The 15872-nt window shown below is 38.9% G+C and overlaps 1 protein-coding gene across 1 annotated transcript; it reads right to left on the bottom strand.

The window, feature by feature from the left end:
• Positions 1 to 14243: 14243 nt before the first annotated feature.
• On the bottom strand, positions 14244 to 14780 carry LOC114398630 (lysine-rich arabinogalactan protein 19-like). The gene is made up of 2 exons (XM_028360805.1): positions 14676 to 14780; positions 14244 to 14582 (listed from the first exon to the last, which is right to left on the bottom strand). The coding sequence occupies exons 1-2, from the start codon at positions 14778 to 14780 to the stop codon at positions 14244 to 14246; spliced, it is 444 nt and encodes a 147-aa protein (XP_028216606.1).
• Between the last annotated feature and the right edge of the window lie 1092 nt (positions 14781 to 15872).

Genomic DNA, 15872 nt, shown 5'->3' with positions numbered 1-15872 from the left:
TAACGTTTGTTTCGTTTTGGTTGACTTTTGTTTTGTGCATACATGTCGTTTGAACTGTTATGTTAGTATTTACTTCGTTTTTGTCAATAGTGTCTGTTGAAATTCCGGAATCACGTAGAATTTTTTTCATTTTTTAGGAACGTCGTCCAAAATAAAAATAAAATGAACCAAAATCATGATAAAAAGAAAGAAGCTTTGTGAATAAAATGTCTACGTATATAAAGAAAAAGAAAAAAATGTTTTTAAAAGGAAAATGCGTATAAAAGGATTTGTGTGTGTAAATGATGCGTGGAAAGGAATTCTTGTGTGTGTGAGCAACGAGTGTATGTAAAGAAACTTTTGTATGAACCACAGGTGTATGTTTGGAAAAATGAAAAATCTTTGAACAAAAATAGGGTTTCTATATAGACTGTGTGACATAAAGAAAAAGAGTTCTAATGTGTATACAAAAAAAGGTTCGTCATGTATAGCAATGAATGTGTACAAAGAAAAGCCTTCTCACAAATAGCAATGGGTGTATATTCTAGTGAATATAAAAATGAAACAAAAAGGAAAAAGAAAGAAAGACCTCGAAGGTCGACATGTTATGGTTAGGAAGAATAAATCATTCATAGAGAGCAAACGTATCTTTTGGAAACAAGGGACTGACGCTAAGAGTTTATTTTCCTGAATAACCGAGATAAGAATGGATGAATTCGTTGAACTGATGAAAGAACATAATTGGGAAACGTTGGGTCTGTTTGTGTAAATTCCCAACCGTAGTATCACAATGCCATGAACGGGATGCTTGAGTGCCCACCTGGCTGTGGCCATGACTAATTTTGCACGTTGTTTCCAAATCATCATTATTGCACGTGCCTTGTGGAATAATATGGAAGTTCGGCCCGAGACCGACACCTTGACATGCGAATTTGTTTTGGCCCAGATATCAAGATCGGGCTCCCACGATAAAAGACCCTATTGAGACACAACCTTAGACTATTTTGAACCTTGGCCTACAAAAAAGAATCCTCATCCTTTCCCCCAAAGCAAAGGACAACGAAATCTCCTCAAGGGAGAGCAAATAGAATACTAAAACCCGATTTCCCAAAGAAGGGAATGAAAAAGGAAAAAAATGAAAAGGAAGAAAATAAAAAAAATGAAAAGAAAGGAAAAGAAGGATTCCCGATCAAAGATCGGAAGAAAGTAAAAAGGAAAAGATCAGAGGAAAATAGAGTAATTCTCGATCAATGAAAGAAGGAGAACAAAAAATCTTCAGACCAGATAAATTTTCGGCAAGGTAAGTGACTACCGGCAAAGGAAAACCCATTTTTTGGTGGTTCTTCCTTTCAGATTCCCACTCAAGGGCATTCTCGACTAGCGATATCCCACCCCACATAAACAAAGAGGAAAAGACCGAAACACCCAGCTTCCTCTCCAAAAACACTACCCTCGAGAAAATCCCATTGATCTGTGATCATACGTGTTGATCTTTGATTCGATAGGAAATCATGTGCAAAATAAAGTCATGGTGTAGTTAGGGTTTGGGATTAGGGTAAAACACTTGCTTGTGTGAGCTTTTTATACACTATGAGTGATTTATTCCCAGTTTCAGCTTAACCCGATGTTTCCCCTGAATGTTCATTTAAAAGCTAAATGTTGACATCCTGCCATTCAATTTCGATTACAAGGAAGATTACCATTGGCATGAGTATATTGTTTCTCTATGATATGGTGCTCTCGCGAATGATTTATTTTTCTTTGCAGAAAGCATGTTTGCCTTCTTAGGTGGAAACAAAAAAAAACCCGGTGGACCATTCGGTCCTGCCAACACTATTATTCGGAGCCCCATAAATTGATTTTCGTTCATGCATCCTCCACCCATGAGTCTGGAGCCATGCGTAGTGATTGCCTAGTGCAATTCTCCATTCTCCACTTTTATTTGGAGCCCCATGAATTGATTGTCGTTCATGCATCCTTCACTAATGAGTCTGGAGCCATGCGTAGTGGTTGCCTAGTGCAATTCTCCATTCTCCACTTTTATGCGGAGCCCCATGAATTGATTGTCGTTCATGCATCCTCCACCAATGGGTCTGGAGCCAGGCGTAGTGATTGCCTAGTGCAATTCTCCATTCTCCACTTTTATTCGGAGCCCCATGAATTGATTGTCGTTCATGCATCCTCCACCAATGAGTTTGGAGCCATGCGTAGTGATTGCCTAGTGCAATTCTCCATTCTCCACTTTTATTCGGAGCCCCATGAATTGATTGTCGTTCATGCATCCTCCACCAATGAGTCTGGAGCCATGCGTAGTGATTGCCTAGTGCAATTCTCCATTCTCCACTTTTATTCGGAGCCCCATGAATTGATTGTCGTTCATGCATCCTCCACCAATGGGTCTGGAGCCATGCGTAGTGATTGCCTAGCGCAATTCTCCATTCTCCCCTTTTATTCGGAGCCCCGTGAATTGATTGTCGTTCATGCATCCTCCACCAATGAGTCTGGAGCCACGCAAAGTGATTGCCTAGTGCAATTCTCCATTCTCCCCTTTTGTTCGGAGACCCATGAGTTGATTTCCTAGTGTTGTTCATGTGTCCTACACCGTCAAGTGCGGAGCCTCTGGTGACTGGGAAATGTGGTTTTTGTTATTTTCCCGATTGGTTCCATCGCCAAACATGTGTATATACGTATATTATGTTATTGTTGTTTTTGTTGTTGTTTGTATTTTGTTTTGTGTTGTGCAGAAAAAAGAAGAAGTAGAGATGAGAGTCGTCATAGACTAATCACAGAAAGGGCAAAGACGGACAAAATCAGTGTTTTTATCTTTACTTTCCTCTTATCTCCGATAAAAGGTAAGTAAAGAGGGGCAACTGTCATACCCTAATTTCGTCTGGGGATTATTGCTTGATGGCATGCAACCTTTGATTGACCGCTTCAAAGTACTTAGCACCCTTTGTTGCACAATATGTGAAGTCCCGAGACGCGCCGGAAATCAAAAGAAAGCATGGTTACGCGATCCGTGAAATTCCGTAATGTGGCGGAAGCAAAAAGGAAGTATTGTTATGCAATTCGTGAGTTTCCGTAACTTCTTCGAAAGATAAAAAAGAGTAAATATATGATTCGTAAGGTTCCGTAGCCTTACGGAAAGAAAATAAGTATCGTTACGAAAATTTTAAAGTTTCATAACGTTACGAAAAAAGAATCACAAAAAAAGCAAAAGGGGTGCATTTATTAAAAAAGGGGGTGTAAATAGCAATCAAGCCCACTTGGGCCTTCCAGTTTCTTCCTCTAAAAGGCGGTTGCTTCTGGAGGAAGCAACCTGGCTCGCCTGGGCGAGGCGAGCTGGGTGGCAAGCTCCTCCCCTATTTTGCTATAAATAGGGGGAGGAATGAAGAAGGAAGGGGTTCAGCCTTCTTGGCACTTCGTATTCTCTTAAAATTTCTGAGGAAAATTGTTTATGTGATGAAAATCCAAGCCGAGGCACTTCCGTAACGTTTCTGTGGGTAATTACGCGAAGATTTTCAACCGTTCTTCGACATTCATTGTTCGTTCTTCGTTTTCTTCGGTCTTCAACTGGTAAGTACCCCAAAACCGAGCTTTTCAATTCATTCTATGTACCCGTGGTGGTCCCCATTTGTTTTATGTACTTTTATTCTCATTTTCATTTACTTTTCGTACCCCCTTTTGACGTGCTTCAGTCATCTATTTTAGTCATTTCTCGCCTAATCAAAAAATAAAATAAATTTCCACCGATCATTTGGTTTGTAATATCCGTTGAATTTTGTTAAAATGAATTCCGACCGTTTGGTCGTGCCGTAACCACGTTGGAAATCAAAAAAGAGGTAACATAATAATATAATAATCAAAAAATATCTTTTAGTAAAATGAAGCGAAAAAATCAATCGGACGTTTTCTCTTTGGGATTTCTCATTCTTAATTGAATTGACTAGTAACTAAAGTGAAACTAAGGCTAAAATCAACTCGCAAAGTCAAGTTCGTCCGCGAAAAATCACCAAAAAAAGGATTTTAAGATTCAATACCTCAGTTTTTCTTACCAAGTAAAAAGGATCATTTTTAAGGTCCAACGCCTTAAAATGACCACCTTCCAAGTAAAAAAAAATCGTTTGATTCACCCTTGAAAAAGATTTACGTAGGTCTGATTTCCTCTTCGATGGAGGGTACGTAGGAGCAAGAGCCCCGCTTTTTTCGACCTAAAAAATAAAAAGAAAATAAAAGTTAAGGTAACACAATTTCCACAATTCTAAAAAATAGGTTGTTGTCCTTTGAGACAAACGTGAGAGGTGCTAATACCTTCCTCAAACGTAAATACAACTCCCGAACTTAGAATTTTCGTTTTGACCGGTTTCCTTCGGTTTTTCCGACGTTTTCCACAAATAAACGTTGGTGGCGACTCCACGCATCTTTCCTCATTTGGAAAGCACACCCGTGAGCCTTGCCTCGCACGCCCGCAAAAGGGCATGTTGCGACACTATGCTTTAAACCTTCTACAAGTAATACATTTTCAATGGGAGTAGAGGAACTCGTACCTATTTTGCCGACTCCAATGATTTTGCCTTTGTTGTTGTTGTGGTATGTAACATGTCCACTTTTCTTGGGGGAAATGGTTGTAAACTTGGATACATCTCCCGTCATATGCTTGGAACATCCACTATCGATGTACCACTTCTTCCTTACAAATTTTTCCTTGTTGTTCTCATGAGATTTTGTCATGAGATATAAGTTGGCTTGGTCTTCATTATGATCTTGAAATGATTTGAGATTTGATCTATGCCTAAAATTACTTTCGGAAAACAGAGAATTTAAAGAGGCCATTTATATTGAAGTTGTGAAACTTTTCTCAAGATACCTGCTCTGATACCACTTGTTAGATCAACTGGCCTTGGAATAATTAAGAAAGGGGGGTTGAATTAATTATTAATGTGTCTTGACAAATTAAAATTTATCCTTCTTAATATTACTAGATTCAATTAGGCTTTACTACTAAGTTATGAGAAAGTAAAGAACAGAAACAATAACTTAGACAAAAGTAAAGCGGAAATAAAAAGTGCACAGCGGAAAAGTAAAGAGTGTAGGGAATAAGAAAGCAAACACAAGATTTATACTGGTTCAGCCACAACCCATGCCTACATCTAGTCCTCAAGCAACCCACGGTTCTTGAGATTTCCAATAACCTTGTAAAATCCTTTACAAGCAAAGAGTCATAAAGGATGTACCCTCCCTTATTCTCTTTGAACAACCAAGTAGATGTACCCTCTACTTGAAACGAACCACAAAGGATGTACCCTCCCTTGTGTTCACTATTACAACCAAGAAGCTACCCGCTTCTTACACAGAATTCTCAAACTAGTCACTTTAAAAGTTGTGACTCTCTTGAAAACTAGTCACTTAAAAAGTTGTGACTCTTTTGAAAACTAATCACTTTAAAAGTTATGACTCTTGAAAAAAAATATTCAGAAACTAGTCACTTTAAAAATTGTGACTTTTGGCAATTTATTTTTCAAAATCAGTCACTAGTAATCAATTACCATTCTAGTGTAATCGATTACACATCAATAGATGTGACTCTTCATGTTTAAATTTGAAAAAATCTTTTTATACTTATCTTGATGCTTTTCTTGAAGTTCTTGCATATCTTGAGTCTTCTCTTGAATCTTCACTTGTATCTTGATTCTTGATTGAATGACTCTTTGATTCTTGAAACTTGTTTGACTCTTAATTCTTGACTTGAGTCTTTGGCATCATCAAAATAAACTTGGAAAGCTTTGCTTCCACATTGTGTATAAAACCTGTGTAAATTGTATCAAACTCTTCCAAATTATGGTTATTTTGTAGTGTTGTAATTACTTTTTGTTAAAGATTGGTAATAAACACTTAGTACTCCCATTTTGTGTATTTAATAATCATTTTCTCTCAATTTCAGGTTAATTAGGAAAGTTTATGAAGTGCTGATTTTCATCCGCTCGCTAAGCCAATCTGCTTGCTTAGCGAGCCATCCACTGAGCGCACCACTCCTTTGGCTGAGCATGAGGAAGAATCTGGAAGAAAGATGAGCTGTACATTTTCGCTGAGCGACGGATCATCCTACTAAACGCACCGCTTGAGTCCATCCGCTGAGCGAGAAGATGCGCGCTAAGTGAGCCAGAGTTACGCTAAGCGCGCAAGCATCGACAAGGCCACCTATTTAAGCCTAAAATCAGAAATAGAGAGAGTTTGGGCAATTCTCAAAGCTTTTGCATGTTTAGAGATTTCTAGAGAGAGAAAGGTCCAAGTTCTAGAGAGTTTTGAGAGCTTTTGTTGTGTGAAAACTGGGAGAGAACTAAGAGCATGAGATGAGTTTGTGAGTGATTGTGGGGTTCTAGAGGTAGAGGAGACATCCCCACTACTTGTATTTCTTCAATCCTTCATTTTTCTCTTCTCTTTGTTGTAACGGAAGCTTCCTAGATATGGAGAGCTAAATCCTCTGTTAGTTCTTCCTTGTAGGTACTTGATGTAAATACTTGTATATCTATTTAATGATGTTTTATATGTTCTTTGTGCTATCAGTATATCATTTTAGTGTGCTTTTTCCTTGATCACGTAGATGCATGCTTTGTTAGGATCATTCAACAGTGGAAACTGGTCTGATTCTTAGAACTTGATAGGACGGGGCTAGTTTATCGTATTATCACGAGGGATCGGGGTACGGTAACCTAGTCGTTGTATGTTTGTCTTAATGCGGTTTTGGTCGAGTTTAGTCCAACAAGAGGAATCTGAGGATGATGCTTGATCAGGATTAGGCTAGACTATCATGAGGAATCGGGGTTTAGCATTTCAGGAGACACCATAGAACACATGAGCGTTGTTAAGTAAAGAATATCCTTATAACGTCAGGCACCTAATAGGAAGACCAACATGTTGTCTACTTGTCTTTACACATCATTACTCACGTGATTCTCCTTTTAATAGTTGATTTTCCTTTTAATAGTTAGTTTACATACCTATTCATAGTCCACACATATCTTTTCAGACTAGACACCTATTCACTGAATATAGCTTTACCAAGTAACACAAGTTCCCTGAGAGTTTGATACTCGGTTCTTATCGTTTTATACTACTTGCATGATCCGGTGCACTTGCCGGGTTTGAACAAGTTTTTGGCGCCATTTCCAGGGAACTTCTTTCTATTTGGAAAGTTAGTTCAGTCCTAGGTGTCAATTCTTTATTCTTTGATAAACTGTGAATATTTACTTTCTATTTATATTTGTTTTCCTCTTGAACATGACAACAGCTGTCTCCCACGGGCAATTTAGTTCCTCTAGACTTGGAGAATGAAGCTATATAGAGAAGGAACAGAGCCGAGAGGAGAAGAAAATTACTGCAAGACAGGTCAGTAGCATCCATTCTTGAGGAAGAAAATCATTTTTCTGATTCTACATCATTCGACTCACCAACATCAAGAGAATCCGTGACCTATTTACCAGAAGCCGTTTCCATGGCTGATGAACACCAACAAAGAGTTACCCTTCAGGACTATTCAAGCAATTTAGTGTTGTGATTCTTTACCAGTATTGCATGTGCTGAAGTGCAAGCTTACAACATAAACTACCCTCATTCTTTGATTCATTTAATACAAGGGAATTTATTCCAAGGATTATCAAATGAGGACCCCTATGCACATTTGGCAACATTCATTGAAATTTGTAACACTGTAAAGATTGTAGGCGTGCCAGATGAAGCCATTAGACTCAGTCTATTTTCATTTTCCATGGCAGGAGAAGCCAAGAGGTGGCTACACTCATTTAAGGGTAATAGTCTGAAAACATGGGAAGAAGTTGCAGAAAAGTTTCTGAAGAAATATTTTCCAAAGCCAAAGAATGCGGAAGGGAAAGCTGCAATCTCTTCATTTCATCAGTTCCCTGACGAGTCCTTGAGTGAAGTGTTGGAGAGGTTTAGAGGTTTATTAAGAAAAACTCCCACCCATGGGTTCTCTGAGCCAATTCAATTGAATATGTTTATAGATGGGTTGAGACCACAAACGAAGCAACTGCTAGATGCTTCAACAGGGGGAAAAATAAAGCTAAAGACCCCTAAAGAGGCAACTGAGCTGATTGAAAAAATGTCAGCCAGCGATCATGCCATTCTGCGCGATAGAGTTCATCAACCCACAAAGAAAAGATTATTAGAAATATCATCACATGGCGCTTTATTGGCATAGAATAAGTTTCTTTCTAGGCAACTTGAGATTTTAACAGAAACACTTGGTAAGTTGCCAACTAAACTGTCTATTGATCAACCTACACACTCTTCTGTTTTACAGGTTACAGGTTGTACCATCAGTGGTGAGGCTCATGAAACAGGCCAATGTATTCCCATTGAAGAAAATACTCAAGAAGTTCACTATATGGGAAATCAACAGAGACAAGGATATACTCAAGGAGGATTCTCAAGCTTCCAGCAGGGTCCTTATAACCAACAAGGACAATTGAGATCACACCCTGGCAATCAATTCATCAAGGACCAGGGTGGACCTTCCAACAGGCCAATTCAACAAGGGCCTAACATCTTTCAGAGGACTACTAAGCTGGAGGAGACTTCGACTCAGTTTATGCAAGTAACAATGTCAAATCATAAAAGCATTGAGTCAGCACTGAAAAACCTTGAGGTCCAGGTGGGACAACTGGCCAAGCAGATAGCTGACAAGTCATCCAATAGTTTTGTGGCGAATACAGAAAAGAATCCCAAGGAGGAATGCAAAGTTGTGATGACAAGGAGTAAGAGGTTTGTGGAGGCGGAGAATGAGGATAGTGTTGTATCCAAGAAGAAAGTTGTTGAAAAGAAAGGTACTGATGGAAAGAAAGATGATGTGAGAGGTGAAAGCAATCAGGAAAAAGAAAAACAAATAATGGTCAAGAAAAAAGAATTAAATGACCAAGAAAAAGAAAAAGAAGTAGAAAAAGAATAAGAAAATGAAAAAAATGAAAAAAAAATAAGAATGACAAGAGGAGTAGAAGTGAACAAGTTAGAGAGAAGAAAAGAGAAAAAGTTGTGAATGAAGGTGCGGAAGTACCATATCCTGTGGTACCTTCCAAGTAGGAGAAGGACCGGCATTTGGCGAGATTCTTATATATTTTCAGGAAACTGGAAATAACCATGCCCTTCGGAGAAGCTTTACAGCAAATGTCACTCTACTCCAAGTTTTTAAAGGACATGTTAACAAGGAAACACAAGTATATTCACCAGGAAAACATTGTTGTGGAAGGAAATTGTAGGACTGTGATTCAAAAGATCCTTCCACCTAAGCATAAAGACCCTGGGAGTGTAACCATTCCTTGTTCAATTGGAGAAGTCACAATGGGAAAGGCTCTTATTGATCTGGGAGCCAGTATTAACTTAATGCCACTCTCCATGTGCATAAGGTTGGGAGAGTTGTAGATCATGCCCACTAGGATGACTTTACAACTTGATGACCGCTCCATTACTAGACCATATGGAGTAATTGAAGATGTGCTAGTCAGAGTAAAACATTTTATCTTCCTGAAAGACATTGTGGTAATGGATATCTGTGAAGAAAATGACATTCCTGTAATATTGGGAAGGCCATTCATGTTAACTGCAAGCTGCATAGTTGATATGGGGAGAAAGAAGCTGGAGCTGGGCTTTGAAGATCAAAAAATTGATTTTGATTTATTTGTTGAAGACAAGCCTGCTCCAAAACAAAATTTTTGCTTACAGGTAATGGAAGTGGGTAAGGAGGTTCCGGAAGTACGAACCAAAACGTGAACACCCATTGTGGTAAAAGCGTCAAGCTAATGACGTTAAAGAAGCGCTTCCTGGGAGGCAACCCAATTCTAATTTCTGCTTTTCTTTTCTTTTATGTATTGTATAATGTGGAACTTGCTTCATAATCATTACATTGGGGTATATCAGCTTATTTTGAAGGATAGATATAAAGGTTTCAATTTCTTGAGGAAAGGACTGAAAAATAACTTAGAATTTTTTTTTAGAAAATCAGTTCTTTCGCTAAGCGCATCTTTTGTCATGCGATAAGCGGAGAGTCTCTAGCGCTTAGCGCTCAACCCTTGCATCTCAGGCTGATTTGGCCCACTAAGATGGCCAAGGCTGAGCTAAGCCCATTTCACTTCGATCTGAATTTGGCTAAGCGATGGCCTGCTCGCTAAGCGCATCGTATTCAATGGCTAAGCGTGACAAGTCGCTGCTAAGCTCATTTCCTTGCGGCCAGAACTGGGTTTGATTGAGCTAAGCACCACTCATGCCAACTAAGCGTAATTCCTTGCGGCCATGTCAGCGCTAAGCGATTCATCTTTCGCTAAGCACATGCCCCTCTGTATTCAAGATGCATTATTTTAGCTAAGTTGTCCCAGAGCCAGGCTTAGCCAGAGTTGCAGGTTTTACGATCTGTAGAATTTGCTAAGCACCCGTTCTATGTGCTAAGCCCAGTTAAAAGAAAAAAAACATATAAAAAAATTTTAAAAAATAAAAAATAAAAATAATCAGATTTTGAATTTCAAACTTCTGCTAAGCGAACCGCTCTGACAAACCAAATGTCTCTCTGGCTCGCTTAACGTTGCGGTTCGCTAAGCGAGAGTGTTGAAAATTGCTTAAGTGAGTGTAACGTTAGTTACACTCACATTTGCCCAGAATTCACTGGACATTGCCTGCATCTTCTATCTGACACCCAAACTCATGCATTCTTGCTTTCTTTGCACATCTTCACACATCGTCAGCTATTAAAGATCCAAGTAAGTTCCTCATTCCTTTTCTTTCTCTTTTATTTTGTTGAACCTTAGGTTAGAAAACCATAGATTTAGATTTTGATTGCTAGGGTTTGAATGATTTTAGATTAGTGAGAGATTAGGATTTTGTGAATGATTATGTTGTGTAGATAGTTTTGGCTGATTTGCATGTTTGATATGCCTTTTAGAGGCTCAAAAATGGAAGAAAACAAACTGCTTTTTTTGCGGTTTTTTTTTTTGGAAAACGCGATGAACTCGCTAAGCGAGCATGTTGTGCTAAGCGAGTTCATCAAAAATTCATTGAATATATGCATTTTCAGATGAACTCGCTAAGCGCGCCTACCGTGCTAAGCGAGTTCATCTTGTGAGGATGAACACTCATCCTCCTTTTGAGATACCTGTGGCTAAGCGAGGCTGATTCGCTAAGCCCAGGTAACTTTGTCAAATTTTTTTTTGTTGATAGTCGTGCACTAAGCCGAGCCTATCAGGGCTTAGCACATTTCATTGCAGAAGACATTGGGCTAAGCGAGCCTTGCTTGCTAAGCTCCCATACTTAGTGAATTTTATGAAATTCATGGGCCGCTAAGTGCAACCCTTTTGAGCTTAGCGCATATCTGTTGCGGCTATCTTTGGGCTTAGCGGGCAGTTGCTCGGTAAGCCGATTATGCAGCAGCAAAATTTTCTGCAACATCTGCTAAGCGGTCCCACGTGTCGCTAAGTGTTCACAACCGACAAGTATACCAGATCGCACAAGTAGTATAAAGCGGTAAGAATCGAGTATCGAACTCTTGGGGAACTTGTGTTATCTGACAAGTTATTTCGACAAATAGGTGTCTGGTATGAAAATATGATTGCGGTTATGAACAAGTATTTAAACTCTTTAGGCAAAAAGAAAGAAAATCACGCAAGAGAAATACTATGTAAAAACAAGTAGAGAATGCGTTGGTCATCCTAATAGGTTCCTGATACTAAAAAAGATGTTCTATATCTAACATTGCTCATGTGTTCCTATGATGTCTCCTAGACTGCTAGACCTTGATTCCTCATGATAGCCTAGCCTAGTCCTGATCAAGCCTCGTCCGCAGATTCCTCTTGTAAGACTAAACTCAACCAAGACAGCATTAAGACACATATACACAACTAAGTTCTTGTACCCCGATCCCTTGTGATAGCACAACAACTTAGTCCCATACTATCAATGACTTTAGAATCAGACCAGTTCCCACCGTTGAATGACCCTAACAAAGCATGCATCTACATGATCAAGGTAAAAGCACACTGGAATGAAAAGCAGATAGCACAAAGAACACACAAAACATCATTACATAGATAGAAATATATTTACATCAGGTACCTACAGGAAGATCCAACAGAGGATTTAGCTTTCCATAGTCCGGAAACCTCCTTTACAACAAAGAGAAGAACAAGATGAAAGACTGCAAAAACACAAGTGGTTAGGATGTCTCATTCACCTCTAGGATTTCACAATCACTCACAAACTCATCTCAAGCTCTCAGAACGGCTTTCGCTTTGAACTCGCGTCTCTGCAGATCTTCACATAGCAAAATCTCTCAAAACTCTCTGGAACTTGGACCTTTCTCTCTCTAGAACTTCCTAAACATGCAAAAGCTTCAAGCCAAGGCCAAACTCTTGTGCATGCAGAGGCTTCTTCAAGAAAAATGCCAAACTCTCGTTGCAAATCTGATTTCAGGCTTAAATAGGTGGCCTTGTTCGTGCTTGTGTGCTTAGCACAGATATGGATCGTTTAGCGTGCATAAGTGGATTCTGGCTTAGCGCACTTGTTTCGCTTAGCGGATGAGCTGAAGCGGTGTGCTTGATGACTTGGAGCGGTACGCTTAGCAAACTTGACAACTCATCTTCTTCTGGATTCTTCCTCGCGCTTAGCCACTGAAGGTTGCACCTAGCCACTGGAGGTTGCGCTTAGCGAATTCTCGCTAAGCTAGCAGCTTGGCTTAGCGAAAGATTGAAAAACAACACTTTGCCAAAGTTGCCTATTTAACCAGAAATTGAGAGAAATTGATTATTAAATGCACAAAACAAAAGTATAAATTATCTATTACCTATATTTAACAAAAAGTACTTATAGTATTACAAAACAACCATAAATTGGGAAAGTTTGATACAATATACACAGGTTTTATACACAAAAGTTAGTCGCATTCATCGACTAACAACTCCCTCAAATTTATAGTTTTGCTTGTCCTTAAGCAATCAAGAACAACTCACTTGTCCTCAAGTGGTAAAACATGCAGTGTTTATGTACAAAGGTGTATGCAACAAAGGTTACTGATTGCACAATAAGAGAATTGAGTAAAATGCCCTTATCACTTGTCTTTCACAAGGTATGCAGTTATCCAAAGAGAAGAATGAAATGTAACCTGAACAAATAGATGGAGTTAGGCATAAGACAGATATCAAGGAAAGTTGCTTAAACCACAGTCTCACGGCTACTGTTTCACTCAAGCACAAGTGTTTAAGCTATTCATTAATAACAAGTAGCAAGAGGTCCAATCTTTGAATTTCATCTCATGCCATAAAGTCAGAAATGTATAAACAGAATCAGAAGGACTTCTTCAGGCTTGTACTGAGGCTTATATTCTAAGAGAGCACAAATCCTAGACTTATCCCAATGGTCTTTTTCGTGCGCTTAGCTTGCTCACCAGCTTTTCGCTTTCATTTGCTTTTGACCTTGTTACATCAGCACACTTTATTCTTTTCTTTTCTTCTTTTTTTTTTAACATACACTTTATTTGTTGTATGTGTTGATGCTTTCTCTTTTTCTTTGCATCCCAATTAGTTCCACTCCCCCAAATTTGGGGTAAATTTTCCTTGAACCATATGCTCTCCTAGAATCTAAGCAAGGTATCAGGAGATATTTATTTAAGTTCAGGGTTCAAATTTTTGACAATATCATTCAACTCAAAAAGGGTGCAAAGGATATAATTATCATTCAAGGTAAGCTTTTTGGTCAAAAGGCTTGTGTATGTACAATCGTGGCCTTCATCATGTTCTCATTTATACATTTCATTCTAAAATTCAGAGATTCATGCAAAGATTATTACTCACAGCTAATCGTTCACTCACAGTTTAAGGTCACACTCTCACCGGTTTTTGGTTCAAGCTTTTCTTTCACAATCAATCTGTCTACTGACTAACAATTCTAAGTGCAAGTTCATATTCTTGTTCTTTCTTTGTCTAACATACACATTTGCTCAACTCATGAAAAGAAACAAAAACTCCATCCAAATCATGCACTCAATTCAAAATAAAGACATACACCCATTTTAATAAGTCAATAAAAGTGCTTCATTGCCATGTCATCAAAACAAGTTAAACTGTTCAGAATGCTTCAGGAAGAGCAAACCAACTATTTATAAATAAAACTAGCAGTGCATATAAATATAAGGGAAATATTGTACGAAAACCATAATTATAATAATAACCCAAAAAGAAAAAAGTGACATTAAGAATCAACAATGTCAAAAGTGTTTAAACTGGGGAGTCAGTGAGAGCAACAGCTTCTCCAGATGATGAATCAGAAAGATCAACAATTCCTCCAATTGGGGAAACAGGGGGGTCAGCTATTTTTGCAACTGGTGAATCAGGAGGGGCAGCCGCTTCATCTGATGATGCGTCAAAAATGACAATCAGAGGAGGGGATGGCGAAACTACTTCAAGCTCAGGTGAAGAAGGTGGATTCACCACTGGAGATTGAGGGTCAGCTGGCTCTGAATTGACCTGCACAGGTGTGGGCTCAGGCGGAGCATCCTCGTTGGGTCTCACCAGTGGAAGTTGAGCTTCAGGCCAGGCTACTTGCTCAAGAAAATACTACATAGATATGATTGGCCTATTGTGAGCCAACTCTTGCAGGCTGTGCATGATAATGAACTATCGTCGGAATAAGCTTTGTAGCATAGGAACTAAAGTTGGTGAGCTTTGGACGTCCTGTCCTCCAGTTATTGACGGAGGAGCTGGAGTGGATGACGAAGGGATGTCCTCTTTTCTAGCTCTTTTTCTGGGTTCCATCTTTAACTAGAAAGAACTCAAAATTCCTTAGACCAAAATCGTTCAAGTTAAACAACAACAATAAAGGCTAAAATTAACAATAGGCGCTTAGCAGGATATAGCTCGCTCAGCGCGCCCTGAGAAACATAACATGTCGGCTTAGCTGAAGCTAAGCTCGCTTAGCCTATTTCGCAACGTGCCCTTCGCGGGCGAGCGAGGGCGAGGCTCACGGGTGCGCTTCCTAAAGGAGGAAAGATGCGCGAAGTCGCCACCAACGTTTATTTGTGGAAAACGTCTGGAAAACCGAAGGAAACCGGTCAAAATGAAAATTCTAAGTTCGGGAGTTGTATTTACGCTTGAGGAAGGTATTAGCACCTCTCACATTTGTCTCAAAGGACAAAAGCCTATTTTTTAGAATTGTGGAATTGTGTTATCTTAACTTTTATTTCTTTTTATTTTTTGAGGTCGACAAAAGCGGGGCTCTTGCTCCTACGTACCCTCCATCAAAGAGGAAATCAGACCTACGTAGTTCATCCTTATGCATAGATCAAGTGATTCTCTTTACTTGAAAGGTGATCATTTTAAGGCGTTGGACCTTAAAAATGTTCCTTTTTACTTGGTAAGAAACTGAAATGATAAACTTCCAAAAACCTATTTTTGTGGACGAGCTTGACTAGGCGAGTTTGATTTTAGCCTTAGTTTCACTTTAGTTATTAGTCAATTCAATTAAGAATGAGAAATCCCAAAGAGAAAACGTCCGATTGATTTTTTCGCTTTATTTTACTAAAAGACATTTTTTGATTATTATATTATTATTTTACCTCTTTTTTGATTTCCAACGTGGTTACGGCACGACCGAACGGTCGGAATTCATTTCAAACGAAAGTAACGGATGATACAATTCAAACGATCGGTGGAAATTTATTTGATTTTTAGATTAGGCGAGAAATGACTTAAATAAATGGCTTAAGCACGTCAAAGGGGGGTATAAAAAGTAAATGAAAACGAGAATGAAAATACATGAAACAAAATGTGGACCACCACGGGTACATAAAATGAATTGAAAAGCTTGGTTTGAGGTACTTACCCGTTGAAGACTGAAGAAAACGAAGA

The sequence above is a fragment of the Glycine soja genome, chromosome 19 (assembly GCF_004193775.1).
Source record: "Glycine soja cultivar W05 chromosome 19, ASM419377v2, whole genome shotgun sequence".
In the NCBI taxonomy this organism is placed as follows: Eukaryota; Viridiplantae; Streptophyta; class Magnoliopsida; order Fabales; family Fabaceae; genus Glycine; species Glycine soja.
Note: the sequence above shows the minus strand (reverse complement) of the source record. Positions and strands in the feature narration are given on the sequence as shown.

Coding starts and splice junctions, on each gene's coding strand:
- LOC114398630 (XM_028360805.1), bottom strand. CDS start 14,780: ATGGAACCCAGAAAAAGAGCTAGAAAAGAGGACATCCCTTCGTCATCC. Junction 14,583..14,675: donor TCCAAAGCTCACCAACTTTA/GTTCCTATGCTA, acceptor ATATCTATGTAG/TATTTTCTTGAGCAAGTAGC.